Below are 13,574 nucleotides of genomic sequence, written 5' to 3'. Positions count from 1 at the left end.
AGACCTTCTCTGACTGCCCTTGAGAAATGGACAAGCAATGAGTACAAAAGCAAATTAAGCGTGGTGAATTAATTCTAATGGGCATAAATGATTAATACTTCTGATTTTTGCAACACAGAGGAAGGTGCCTAAGCCTGCTGGGAGGGAGAAGCTGACTGCAGCACCCTCTGGCTCCCAAAGAAGTCTGCCTCTAGGTGTTTCCTTGCCACGTCTTGTGGGGGGAAGTGGAGGTTCAGGACGCCAAGCAATGGATCACACAGCCATTGATACACTATAAGTGGCATTGTTTGGGTTTGGGAGTAGTTAGAATGTGAGATCGCATCTTCCAAATCAGGAGAAACCAAGACGTAGCCCCTGATGTCAGACCCTTCAGAGAAAAACACCCATGGCTCACGGATGCCCAGAGCCTGTCGTTTCAGCAGCACAATGGTGCCTAGAAAACATTTGGGCCGGAGGTTGGGGAAGGGCTTCCGTACCAGAGCACCCAGCCCCCTCATCAGCTCTAAGGGGGAGGGCGCAGAAAAGAGGGGGCTACTTTTGTATTCGTAAAACAGCATGTTTTCTTTTCTTTCTTTTTCAATTTATTTAATCATTTTTTCAATACAAACAACAACCGCATAGGACACATACAACAAAAACCATAATAACACTAATAACACAATTTGGCAATTCAGATTTGAATACACAGATATACCTATGACTACACCTTTTTAACAATATTTCCCCACTTCTCTCTCTTCCCCCTACTTCCCACCACTATCCGCCTTATCGCTTACCGTATTTTTCGCCCCATAAGACGCACCGGCCCATAGGATGCACCTAGTTTTTTTGGGGAGAAATAAAGGAAAAAAAAATTTATTTCCCCCCCCCCCAGGTGCGCTGCGCTAATCCCGAAGCTTGGGGCGTGCAGAGCTCAGCGCGCCCCAAGCTTCTGGGTGCCGGCAAGCAGTCCGCTAGCCCTGGGAGAGCCGCGTGGCTCTCCCAGGGCTAGCGGACCGCTGCGCTAATCCCGAAGCTTGGGGCGTGCAGAGCTCAGCGCTCCCCAAGCTTCTGGGTGCCGGCAAGCAGTCCGCCAGCCGTGGGAAAGCCGCGCGGCTCTCCCAGGGCTAGCAGAGCACTGCGCTAATCCCGAAGCTTGGGGCGTGCGGAGCTCAGCGCGCCCCAAGCTTCTGGGTGCAGGCAAGCTCTCCGCTAGCCCTGGGAGAGCTGGGTCTCCCACAGCTAGCGGATAGCTTCCTGAAGCCTGGAGAGCGAGAGGGGTCGGTGCGTACCGACCCCCCCTCGCTCTCCAGGCTTCAGCGAAAGCCTGCATTCACCCCATAAGACGCACCCAGATTTCCCCTTCATTTTTGGAGGGGGAAAAGTGTGTCTTATAGGGCAAAAAATATGGTAAATATTCCTTCCAGATTTCCTCATATTTATCTGTCAGGGAACTGCCATCGGAGCCAAGAGTGGAGGTAAGGCTCCCTGACCATGCAGGAGAAGGGACCAGTAGAGGGAGAGAGAACACTCCCTTTGGGGAAGGTAATCAGCGTGACACCGGGGAGGAAGGGGATCAGGGAAGGACTTCGGAGAGAGGGCTCCAGGACTCTTCCACAGAGACCAGCGGGGAGAGTCCAGGACCTCCGCTGGCTACGCCTACTCTGCGCAGGAAACTTCCACGCAGGGAGGCTAGGTGGAGACTGGGCGTCAAGGAATTTTTATGTTGGAAGAAGTTCAGGAAACGCCCACTGACGGATTCTGCCAGTGACTGACACAGCCATGGAGAAAGGGCTGTCCAGCCAGGGAAAGGTTTAGCCAGGCAACGTTGCCTAGAGCTTCAGCATCCTTTACGCACGAGGAACCCCAATCCCCATTACATTATCCATTCTTAATTTGTGTCAAAATAAAAAAAATTCCTTCCTTCTTATGAGATAAGAATCCAATGTCTCTGTTCAGACCAGGTCTCTCCATGGTTTTAAGTTTGGTAATGAGTTGCAATTCAGCAGCTTCTCTTTCCAGTCTATTTCTGAAATTCCTTTGTAGTAAAACAGCTACTTTGAGATCTTGTATAGAATGTCCTGGGAGATTGAAGTGTTCTCCTACTGGTTTCTCTGTTTTGTGATTCTTGATGTCAGATTTATGTCCGTTTATTCTTTGGCGTAAGGTTTGGATTCTTATCTCATTATACATGCTTGGCAGGGGGTTGGACTCGATGGCCCTTGTGGTCTCCTCCAACTCTATGATTCTATGATTCTAAGCCATTTCTCATCTTCTCACCCCTTGCCTTTTCCTGTAAGACCTATTACAGTCATTAAGAGTCATCAACAGGCTCATCTCAGCTATCTGCCAATCTCCCATTCCCACCACCCTTCTGAGTAATACCCCTCCCCACCTTCTCACTATATAGAAGGGTCTGGCTACTTCTGTTTCAGTGTATCTGAAGAAGTGTGCTTGCACACCAAAGCTCATACCAAGAACTAACTTAGTTGGTCTTTAAGGTGCTACTGGAAGGAATTTTTTTTATTTTGACTATGGCAGACCAACACGGCTACCTATCTGTAACTTAATTTGTGTCGACATGCAATTTGTTCGTATGTAGCTAATCTGTCCATATTATCAATCCATGTGCTCCATGGAATCTTTTTGCAGCTCTTCCAATTCATCAAAACAACTTTTTTTTTGCTTCTAATATAGCACGGTACATCCATTTTTAAACAGCATGTTTTCTTAGCGAAATAAAAAAAATCCTCCCAGTAGCACCTTAGAGACCAACTAAGTTTGTTCTTGGTATGAGCTTTCGTCTGCATGCCCACTTCTTCAGACACACTGAGACAGAAGTCACCAGACCCTTATATATAGTGGGAGCGTGGGGAGGGGTATTACTCTGAAGGGGGGTGGGAATGGGTAATCGGTTTACCACACCTATCCTTTGCTTTACATCTGCATCTTTCTTCCTTTCATTCCTCCTCCTCCTCCTCTCTTTGTTCTCGCCTGTGCCCATCTCCCCTCTTTCCTCTGGGCTCAAAAAAATCAGCTGCTCTCTCTCTACCTGTAATAATAAAATTTAAGGATATATATATATATATATATATATATATATATATGCAGGTTTTGGTGTCTTCGGGTGTCTTCCCGTGTAAGAGTTGGGGTGTCTAGGCGACGTTTCGACGAGGTCTCACTCGTCATCTTCAGGCTGGTGCTTTCGGCTTCTTGTTACTGGAACAGAGCAGGATCTCAGTGTTTGAGTTCCTATAAATACTGTTGAGGGGGTGTGGTGTATAGCCTCCAACGTTCTGGGCAGAGAGGAAGTTCCCAGGTTAGTGTGTCTTTTCTTCTTTTGTTCATTAATTACTTGAGGGATATCTTGAGTGATTTCTTGAGTGATATTCTGAGTACCACTTAGGAGGGTCATTAGGTGTGGATTAGTTGCTAAAGGTGTGGATTAGTTGCTGGCACAGGGCACAAAACCACAGCTCGCCCCTATACACGAAGCCAAGCCAGAGCACAACTAAGTGCAGTACAGCCATCTTCTCAGAAAAAACTCTTCACAAGGTCAAGAGGTCAAGACACGAAAGCTTTAGCAACTAATCCACACCTAATGACCCTCCTAAGTGGTACTCAGAATATCACTCAAGAAATCACTCAAGATATCCCTCAAGTAATTAATGAACAAAAGAAGAAAAGACACACTAACCTGGGAACTTCCTCTCTGCCCAGAACGTTGGAGGCTATACACCACACCCCCTCAACAGTATTTATAGGAACTCAAACACTGAGATCCTGCTCTGTTCCAGTAACAAGAAGCCGAAAGCACCAGCCTGAAGATGACGAGTGAGACCTCGTCGAAACGTCGCCTAGACACCCCAACTCTTACACGGGAAGACACCCGAAGACACCAAAACCTGCATTCCTGTACCCGTGAAAATCTACGAAAGCATATATATATATATATATATATATATATATATATATATATATATATTCATAAATGTACCAACTAAGCACTGACATAGATCAGTACAGGAAGACCGACTTGAAACCATTTTGACTCCCAAACTGACCAAATGTTTTCCCTGCAAGGAGGGAGGGAGTCAGGGAGCCTTCCTGTTGTCTCAGGAATTGGAAAATCACCATCTCAAAGAAATGGCCAGACTGCCAGGAAAGGCAATCAGATAAGGCATTATAAGATAACCTGACAGACAGGAAAAGCAACAACATTCAAATTTCTGTTGTAGACCACCTTTTCTGTGATGTAGGTATGATGTATCTGGGGTGGTGGTCTTGGGCTACACCCCTTCTGTGATGTGTGTATGATGTTTCTGGGGGCGGTCTTGGACTCCAAGGTGGGCAATTTAAAATGTCTATATAAGGGCGGGCACGGCTGGGTTCTGGATCCTCCTCATTTCCTGCATGTGAGGGGAGCACCCTCTTGCAACAGATCAATAAAGATCAGGCTTACTAGCTGCTTTGCTTCTCAATATTCTCTGCTTGGCCTCTGTTATTTTCTCCTACCAATAGGGAACCCACGTAAGGACTCTATGCAGGCTCTTGGATACCCCATAAGGGAAAAGGGCAGATTTTGTTTACACCTATCAGACACCTGGTCACGTGATGCCCCACCTTCAAGTCTTCTCCTGCCTTCCGGTCCTGTCCCAGATCCAGCCCCACCCAAGTGTCCTGATTTTCTGGGGACAGGCCCAGAATTACAAAAACCATCCCAGCTTCGGATTTGATCCTGGAATGTTCCTTATTTCCCCCTCCAGCACCAAACATGGGGAGGAAGATGAGGCGCCGAGGCCCCGCCCTGCCAAGTCAAGGAAATGTCTACCATGAGGCACATCAGAACAAAGCTTATACAGCGTACTTCTACACAGCACACAAGTAGTCATGAAACATGAAAACATCCTACTATATCCATCGAGAAAGGTTGCAGGTCATGGGATGTCAACATACCGTATTTTTCGCCCTATACGACGCACTTTTTCCCCTCCAAAAATGAAGGGGAAATGTGTGTGCATCCTATGGGGCAAATGCAGGCTTTCGCTGAAGCCTGGAGAGCGAGAGGGGTCAGTGTGCACTGACCCCTCTCGCTCTCCAGGCTCCAGGAAGCTATCCGCAAGCCTTGCAAGTCCGGCGGGAGTTCCCGCGGGCTCGCAAGGCTTGCAGGCAGCAGCCTGTTCTGGGGGCTGGGGGGGATATATTTTTTTTATTCATTCCCCCCCAAAAAAAACCAGGTGCGCCCTATGGGCCAGTGTGCCCTATAGGGCGAAATATACGGTACATAGCTCCGTTGTGGTATCAACTTCCTTGGGGTTGATTTGGTCTCAACTATTGACATTCCAATCCCATATTTTACTTCCCTGTTTGCAAAACGTGTCAAAGAGCTTCCAGCAGAGGCGCTGGATTAACACCCCGGTGCTGACTCAAAGCAGACATAGCAAAACATTCTGGCTGACCATTTGCGCCACTTTCAAGCTCAGACAGGAGATGTGCAATACAGCCTAGGAGGGAGGCAGGAGAGTCACAAAATGCAGGGAATCATTCATGGATGCAGTCTCTCCAAAGGTTAAATGCAATTGATACTGGGACAGTTAGGACTGTCAGGAGCTCATCCTACACTCAAATAGGACCCTGGTAGAGACATATGCCTGACTGGCATGTTCTCTCCCTCCTGCTCCTTCGTTCAGGAGCTTCGTTAGCTTTCTTCAGCCCGAACATCACAGCGACCGATGCCAACAGACACCGGCACACTGAGGAGCACACGGCTGCCTGTGCCCCAGCTAAGCAGTTTTACTGAACCCGGACTCAGTTAAAGTGCTCCCCGCCCCCCAGCTATATGGTGCTCTGATGCTCTTCCTGCTCATGTACAAGCCAGATAAGCATGGAGGCTCCCTCTGCTGGGGGCCAGGGGGCCTTCTGAGGCATCAGAGCTGTTCAGCTGGGGGGCAGGAGGTCTCTTCCACCCACCAGCTAAGCAGTTCAGCAAAGCCTTGATGCTCCTCAGCTTGGGCTGGACCATGAATCTCAGAAGAAGCAGCCGAGATAAATTCTAGATCTGTAGAGTTGGAAGGAGCCACAAGGATCATGGAGTCCAACCCCTTGCAGCCCAGGAAGATTTTGCCCAACATGGATCACATGTTCTACCGACTGAGCTATCCCCATCTCTCTGCTGATATGTCATGATGTTGAAAAGAAAAGAAAGTATCACCCAGCTAAATCATCAGAAGGCGAGCTGTTGTGCTGATCATAGTGGAAATTTGCTTAGCTATTTCCCCGGTTGGACTTTCAAGATGAGACATGAATCCAAATCTCCTAAGGCAAAGTTCACTGAAAACCCTGCCCACAAGCAGTGGGAGAGTCCTCTAAACTTGATAGGGGTTGAAAGACGTTAGAAGTGCTTTTTGGTTAAAAGGTAGAGAGCCAGGGGAAGGAATCCCCAAGGCAGAACAGAGCAAGACTATGACTTCCCCTTATCAGGACACTAGAAGTCTGCTGCTGCAGCTTAGAATAGCATTCCCTTTCTCCCGGCTGAAAGAAGATTCAATCAGATTAGAGAACGGGGCCCAAAGGAATTTCAATAGGGACCAGTGCCAGGTTCTGCAGTTAGGCAAGAAGAAACAGGTGCACGAATATAAGATGGGGGATACCTGACTTGCAAGCAGTACATGTGAAAAGGATCCAGTGGTCTTGGTGGACCACAAGCTTAGCATGAGTCCACAGTGTGACGCAGCAGCAAAAAAAGCCAATGCTATTCTAGGCTACATCAATGGACTGCAAGAAGATCAAACCTCTCCATTCTGAAGGAAATCAGCCCTGAGTGCTCACCCCACAGATCCTGAAGCTGAGGCTCCAATACTTTGGCCACCTCATGAGAAGAGAAGACTCCCTGGAAAAGACCCTGATGTTGGGAAAGATGGAGGGCACAAGGAGAAGGGGACGACAGAAGACGAGATGGTTGGACAGTGTTCTTGAAGCGACCAGCATGAGTTTGACCAAACCATGGGAGGCAGTGGAAGACAGGAGGGCCTGGTGTGCTCTGGTCCAGGGGGTCACGAAGAGTCGGACATGACTAAACGACTAAACAACAACAAAGCTCCTTCCTGGAAGTTGCCCGGTGACAGGCAACCAAAGCGATGCCTTCAGGGCGGCAGCGGAGGAAGCGGCAAAGGGGCGGGGATGGGGTGGGGTGGGGGAGGGAGCGGGGGCCAGGCAAGCGAGGTGGCGGTAAGGCGCACTGGCACACACTGTCTCAGAGAAAGCTCTGGCTGTGGGGACGTGGTTTCTGTGACAAGGCCCTGGCTCCCCCAACAAGGCGCGCTGTGCGTTTTCTGATCTCCACATTCAAGCTTAGGCGCATAGCTGTCAGCTTTTCCCTTTTCTTGCAAGGAATCCTATTTGGAATAAGGGAATTTTCCTTAAAAAGAGGAAACGTTGACAGCTATGCTTAGGCAACTATAGGAAGTTGAGGACCTTCAGTCCTCAGAACCTCCTCATTGGGGCAAGACCTACTGTGGATGCTCAGGTTGAGAACGTGATCCGTGCGGGATGCACCTTCACAACCCGCAGCGTTCACAACCCTCGTCTGCACGTCTGTACATGTGCGGGTTGCGATTCAGCTCTTCTGCGCATGCGCAAAGCACGATTTAGCACTTCTGCACATGCGCCATCGCCAAACCCCAGAATTAACCCATTCCAGTACTTCTGGGTTTCGGCGGTCAGTAACCTGAAAAAGCGCAACCTGAAGCAGCTGTAACCCGAGGTATGACTGTATTGGGAAGATGTGCTCCCTAGGCCTGGCCTTCTGAGTCATTTGCTTCTTTGAATAAAACACAGCAGGGGAGAGTATTGCTCTTCTGCCCAGATCCTGGTTGGACACTGTGAGAAGAGGACGCTGGACCAGATGGCCATTGGCTAGATCCAGCAGGTGCCTCTTGTGTTATTTTTGAATGATTATCACAGGGAAATTATCTGGGCCAGGAGCCAGCTGGACCCACACACTCAAATGCGCTTGGCTTCTGTCCCAGCCCAACCCAGGAGAGGCGGGGGAGAGGGGGGAGGGAGGAGGATATATGGCTGCCGATCTCAGCCCTGAGCACCATTCAGAGCTGCCTTCCAGCGTGAGGTCCACCAGGTTCTCCTTCATCTTCGCAATGGGTCCCTCGCTCATCCTCTGGGCTCTGCTGCCATCCATACTATGTAAGTTTGGGGATTGCTTGGAGGGGCAAAGACTCAGGAAGGCATGGAGTCGGGGGGAGTCAGTTTAGGGTATTTATGCCCTGCCTTCTTCATGGACGGGATTCTAAGTAGACACCCCTGCCCTGAGCTGCTGCTGTGCAGCTGGCTCCAGCTGGTGGACCTCAGGGCTCCGGCGAAAACCAAACTAGCCCCTGCAAATCTCAACCCATCTCTGAGCAAAGGAAGGTGGAGGGTGCTGCAGTTGGTGGTGGAAGGACCTCTGAAGGAAGCTTTTAATGACTGATGTTTTAATGTATTATTAATCTCCTGTTGGAAGGCGCCCAGAGTGGCTGGGGAAACCCAGCCAGATGGGCAGGGTATAAGTAACAAATGATTGTGATTATGTTTGTGATTATGATTATGATTTGACGCTGATGGTAGTGAAGACATCAGCACCAAGCAGTTGGGCACCATCATGAGGGTGCTGGGCTAGGTGCCCATCAAAGAGGAGCTGGATGCCATCATAGAGGTGTGGAGCATATGGGCATGGCCAGGATTTCGGGGGGGCAGGACTTTTGTTAGGGGGGCAGAACTGAGCTACCTGCGACTTCTTTGGTCAGTTTGCTGAGTATTTTTATTTATTCACTTGATTTGTGGCTACGCCCCGTGGAGAAGGAAGGGAGGCGTGGGCAGGGGGCTGGAGAGCGCGACCCTCACCCTGGACTGGATTCCTCCTTGCAGGCAATGGAGCCAACGGCTTTGCAGGACGCTTGCAGCAGGGGATACGGCGGCAGATTCGACAAGCCAATGAGGAGGCGAAGGTGGAGGAAGCTGGCTCTGTAAAGGACAGGTAAGGCTAGGACACGTCCACCACATATGGAGGAAATTCCCCTCCTTCTCCTTACACTTCCAACAATTTTTATCTTGTGGGGCTGGACTATCTTTTGAAGAAAACCACCACCACCACCACCCCACCAACTCTCCCCTCCCTTCTCCACAGCACCGGACGAGCCCCGTGGCTGCTTACCTGTGCCTTGCGAGCGGCAGGGGCGGGCGGCGGTGGCTGCGGAGGGACAATGAGTGGCACAAAGGGGCTGGGTCCGGAGAAGGGCTGCGTAAAATGGCACTCAGCCATCCGCAGCTCAACAAAGCCCAGCCCCCTTCCTCCTCTAGGCAGGGCAGGGAGAAGCCAGGAGGAGGGAGGGAGGAGCCGCCGCCGTGGCAGTGTGGATGGGGGGAAATGATGAAGCCCGAATGATCAGAATCCCCACGCCGATCACCACAGCGATTCCTGGACCGTCCGCGGGCTGGATCCAGAAGGCAGTTGGGCCAGATTCGGCCCCCGGGCCTTAGCTTGCCGACCCACGTTCTATGCCGATAACCTTGACAGGACCCTCTTTGCAAGCTTCTTAGGACAGCTGGGCTCTCTCTGGGGCTCACAAGGAGCGTGCGTTAGACCTAGAGAGTTCACAAACCAGAAAGCGGGGGTCGTCTTTTGCAGTCCCTTCCTGCAATGATACAAAGCAGAACTTTGGCTTCCCCCGCCCCCCAAGCATCCAGGCTGGGGCACCTTAGAGGAGAGGTCAGCAAGGTTTGCCTCGCCTGGGCTGGTTCACTCCAGCGGAGATCTCTCCGTGGGCCAGATTGTCAGCGAGTGTGAGCGCGCGCATGCATGATTCCCGGTGTCAGCGCATGCATAGGCACGATTTTCGGCGCCACAGCAGCGAGTCCCCACACCCTGCTGCGCTGGTTTATTGCAGTGCGCGGGGACTCGCCAAACAAGCAGCTCAGTTCGGGGGTGGCTCAGGGGCCGGTTAAACGACCCCCGTGGACCACAGGTTGCTGACCCCTTCCTTAGAGCCGAGATTCCCCCTCCCATCCGCTCCCCACACATCAGCCCATCTCAGAGGCGGCACTCCTACCCAGAGCCCCAAACAGAGGATGATCTGTTGTTGCCCCGGAAGCCGCCTCTCCTGCACTTACCTGGTTCCTCTCCATCCCCTCTCTCACCTGGGTTTCTGTTGTTGCTGCTGCTGGAGGTTTCCTTTGGAGCTGCGTTTGTCTCCATGTCTGCGCTTTATTCTTTACCTTTCAGACTGTTGCCTGAGGGGCAGACCAGAAACACTTCCAATAAGCAAACAGGCAGTTATGGGGAGGAACTGGCCCAGGAGGAACAGTGCAAGGGGGAGGGTTGAAAATCCCCAAGCTTGAATGTGGAGGTCAGAAAATGCACAGCGCGCCTTGTTGGGGGAGCCAGGGCCTTGTCACAGAAACCATGTCCCCACAGCCAGAGCTTTCTCTGAGACAGTGCAGGCACCACCTCGCTTGCCTGACCCCCGCTCCCTCCCCCACCCCACCCCATCCCCGCACCTTTGCCGCTTCCTCCGCTGCCGGGCTGAAGTCACTGCTTTGGCTGCCTGTCACCGGGCAACTTCCAGGAAGATGCTTTGTTGTTGCTGTTGGGTCGTTTAGTTGTGTCTGCCTCTTCGTGACCCCCTGCACCAGAGCACGCCGGGCACTCCTGTCTTCCACTGCCTCCCGTAGTTTGGTCAGACTCATGCTGGTAGCTTCAAGAACACTGTCCCACCATCTCGTCCTCTGTCTTCCCCTTCTCCTTGTGCCCTCCATCTTTCCCAACACCAGGGTCTTTTCCAGGGAGTCTTCTCTTCTCCTGAGGTGGCCAAAGTCTTGGAGCCTCAGCTTCACGATCTGTCCTTCCAGTGAGCACTCAGGGCTGATTTCCTTCAGAATGGATCGGTTTCATCTTCTTGCAGTCCATGGGACCCTCAAGAGTCTCCTCCAGCACTAGAATTCAAAAGCATCCATTCTTCGGTGATCAGCCTTCTTGATGGTGCCCAGAATTAGTCACAGTATTCCAGGTGTGGTCTGACCAAGGCAGAAGAGAACCCAAGAGCATTTCTCCTTGTTCCCCACGAAGAGGAGCCACCACTTGCTTGTTCAGACAGAACCAAAGAGACCTTTTTAAAAACCATTCCCAATTCTGGGAAGGCACAATCCTAGGAGGAGCAGGTGTAGGCAAGGGGGGCCATCGGAGATCAGGGAAGCCACAGTCACTCCCCATGTAGGGGGAGCCAGCACCTAGTCACGGAAACCACGTCCGCACAGCTGCTCCCAGTGGGGTGACCTAGCTCTGATCAGGCTGCAGTGAAAGGTTTAGGTCTGGAAGATCTCAGGGGTTCCCAGCTCATCACTTTCCTCCCCCCAAACAATGGCAGGAATTCTGATGGTCTCCTGGATGCTGAGGAGCAGGTCACAGTCATCCAAGAATTGCCTGGGACTGTCACTGAAGAAGAGATTGGAGAGCTCAATGCGGATGATGACCTAGACGCTGGTGACCCTGATGATTTGATTGACTTTCGTGGTGGTGAGTGGCTCAGCCCTGCCTGACCTTCTTTGGAGCTGGAGGGGGGATGTCAGGACAGCTCTGTGCCCCTTCTGCCAGCCCCTCGAGCTCCGCTAGCCCCACAGGCTCCCTGTCCCACTCAGCAGGGACCACGAGACTTGCAGCCTCCTGACTTCCGGGGAAGGGAAGATGGCAGGCTGGTCCTCTTTCGTCGGCTCTCTGCCAACTGAGATAGCAAGTGGCATTTGATGACAGCTAGACTCAAGTCTGTGGGAAGAATAGTTTACAATCCAAAAGGGTTTCTGCGCCTGTCAGCAAAAATCCACATTTGGATAGCCAGCTGCTTTCTGGTTTTAAGGAGAAAAGAAGGAAAGTTGATGTTTAAAGGGCTGGATTTATGGTTTGTGATAAGAAAGATTTAAACGGACAAGGGAGTTCTATGTGTTAGGAATTAGTGGGTTAATTTTCATCTCTTTTTGACAGAAGTGCTCTCTAGAAAGCAAAACTAACATTTCAAACTGAAATTTCCTCCATGGGAAAAGGGCTTGTTGAAAACAGGGGACAAGAAGAAAAGGGGAACTGTGGGGTGGGGTGTCAGGGCTCCCTGGCCCAATCCTGCTTACAGACTGACCCTTCTTCCATCTTCCCCTACAGATTCCCTGGTGATAGTTGAAAATATCTACTAGAGGGACCCAAGACATTTCTGCTAACCTGGGGGCCACTGCCAGCAACCAAACCGGCCCTCTCCTGCCTCTGCTCCAGCTGCCAAGCCTCGCCTCGCCTCGCCTCGAGTTTTGTGGATAATCATCGACCCCAAATCTATGAAGTTTTGTTTTCTTTTAAAAGTAGATAGAAGGCACAAATTGCAGAAAAATAAAAGCAGCAAAACGCATAATGGAAGCCCAGTTTCGTGATTTGCTGGGAGTGTTGTGTATCTGAAGTTGATACATAAGAAAGGAAAACTTTCCAAACAGCATAGAAATGGGTTGAGAAATGATAGCTCTCCTAGAGAGCTGAGAGACCTTGCGCTGCCAAACCCAGTTCTGGAGACGTGGGCCCTGCAGGGTTCAAGGTGCCTCCTCTAAACCACAGCCCAGATCACTGCAAAGCGGGGCAGAAGGGAAACTCCTCCAGAGCCCCGAGGGGCCAAGGGCTCCGCCCTCCGCTCTGCTGGGCTTTGCTCAGTGAATCAGGGCCTTTGTCAAGCGTGATGGTGACACAGAAGCCACAGACACCTCCCTAGTCCTCCTTGGCCCCAAAGGTGCTCCTTAGGAGGAAAGGGAGGAGCTGGAAAGGGGATTCCCCAGAGCCACCTCAGAGCAAGCAGGCGGAGGCTTCTTCCCAAAGTCAACAGCGGAGGGATTAAGATGCTGTTGGTCCTGATCCCCAGTTGCATATTCCTGCATTGCAAGGGGGGTTGGACTTGATGACCCCCAGGGTGCCTTCCAACTCTACACTTCTGCTATTCTATGACCCTCTTTCACCTCCGTTATGCCGCTAGGCAGGAGCTCTGGGCCGTGAGGAAAGAAGGCAGCAGGGAAGGCAGCCCCCACAGGCCTCTGTCGCTGGACCCTAGGACTTTGCCCAGGCCAGGCCACGGTGGCTGCGTCCTCCCTCAATGGGCGGAGGTTGTAGGGCTCATGTCCCACAAGGGATGGAGGAGCAATAGAGGAATCTAGAGGGGCCTTTGAAACACCTCCCCCTTGCAGCTTCTCTCCCACATAAGCCCACTTCTGGTCTTTAGCAGGGGGGCAAGGTTGGGGGGGGGCAAGGCATGGAGCTGTACAAACATATGCTTAAGAGAGGCATTGTCCTTGCCACATCTCCAACGCTCACCTCGGGGAAAGCCACATAGCTGTAATAAACGAAAAATCTGCCCTTATTCCTTTCTGGGGGACACAAGAGCCCTTATAGAGTCCTTTGTGTGTTCTCCATCGGTCGGAGGAAAAACAGAGGCCAACCAGAGAATATTGAGAAGCAAAGCAGCTCGTAAGCCTGATCTTTATTGATCTGTTGCAACAGGGTGACCCCTTCACACACAGGAGAAGGAGGA

At 51.3% G+C, this 13,574-nt stretch overlaps 2 protein-coding genes across 2 annotated transcripts in view; one reads left to right on the top strand and one right to left on the bottom strand.

Annotated features, from left to right (window-relative positions):
* LOC308588334 (nigwaprin-b-like) overlaps positions 1 to 10,367 on the bottom strand; it is a 62,467-nt gene extending 52,100 nt beyond the window's left edge. The window contains exon 1 of the mRNA XM_081196813.1: positions 10,141 to 10,367. Coding sequence (XP_081052939.1) covers positions 10,141 to 10,225 — 85 coding nt within the window. The 5' untranslated portion in view covers positions 10,226 to 10,367. The remainder of the gene's footprint in view (positions 1 to 10,140) is intronic.
* Positions 8,100 to 12,416, top strand: LOC308588337 (uncharacterized protein). Its single transcript, XM_081196817.1, has 4 exons — positions 8,100 to 8,178; positions 8,899 to 9,007; positions 11,394 to 11,542; positions 12,176 to 12,416. The coding sequence occupies exons 1-4, from the start codon at positions 8,133 to 8,135 to the stop codon at positions 12,205 to 12,207; spliced, it is 336 nt and encodes a 111-aa protein (XP_081052943.1). The 5' UTR covers positions 8,100 to 8,132; the 3' UTR covers positions 12,208 to 12,416.
* The last annotated feature ends 1,158 nt before the right edge of the window (positions 12,417 to 13,574 follow it).

This window comes from Podarcis bocagei, assembly GCF_964188305.1.
Source record: "Podarcis bocagei genome assembly, chromosome: 5".
Classification (NCBI taxonomy): Eukaryota; Metazoa; Chordata; class Lepidosauria; order Squamata; family Lacertidae; genus Podarcis; species Podarcis bocagei.
The sequence above is the reverse complement of the archived record's forward strand: the minus strand, read 5'-3'. Positions and strand labels throughout refer to the sequence as shown.

Coding starts and splice junctions, on each gene's coding strand:
- LOC308588337 (XM_081196817.1), top strand. CDS start 8,133: ATGGGTCCCTCGCTCATCCTCTGGGCTCTGCTGCCATCCATACTAT. Junction 9,008..11,393: donor GCTGGCTCTGTAAAGGACAG/GTAAGGCTAGGA, acceptor AAACAATGGCAG/GAATTCTGATGGTCTCCTGG. Junction 11,543..12,175: donor TTTGATTGACTTTCGTGGTG/GTGAGTGGCTCA, acceptor CTTCCCCTACAG/ATTCCCTGGTGATAGTTGAA.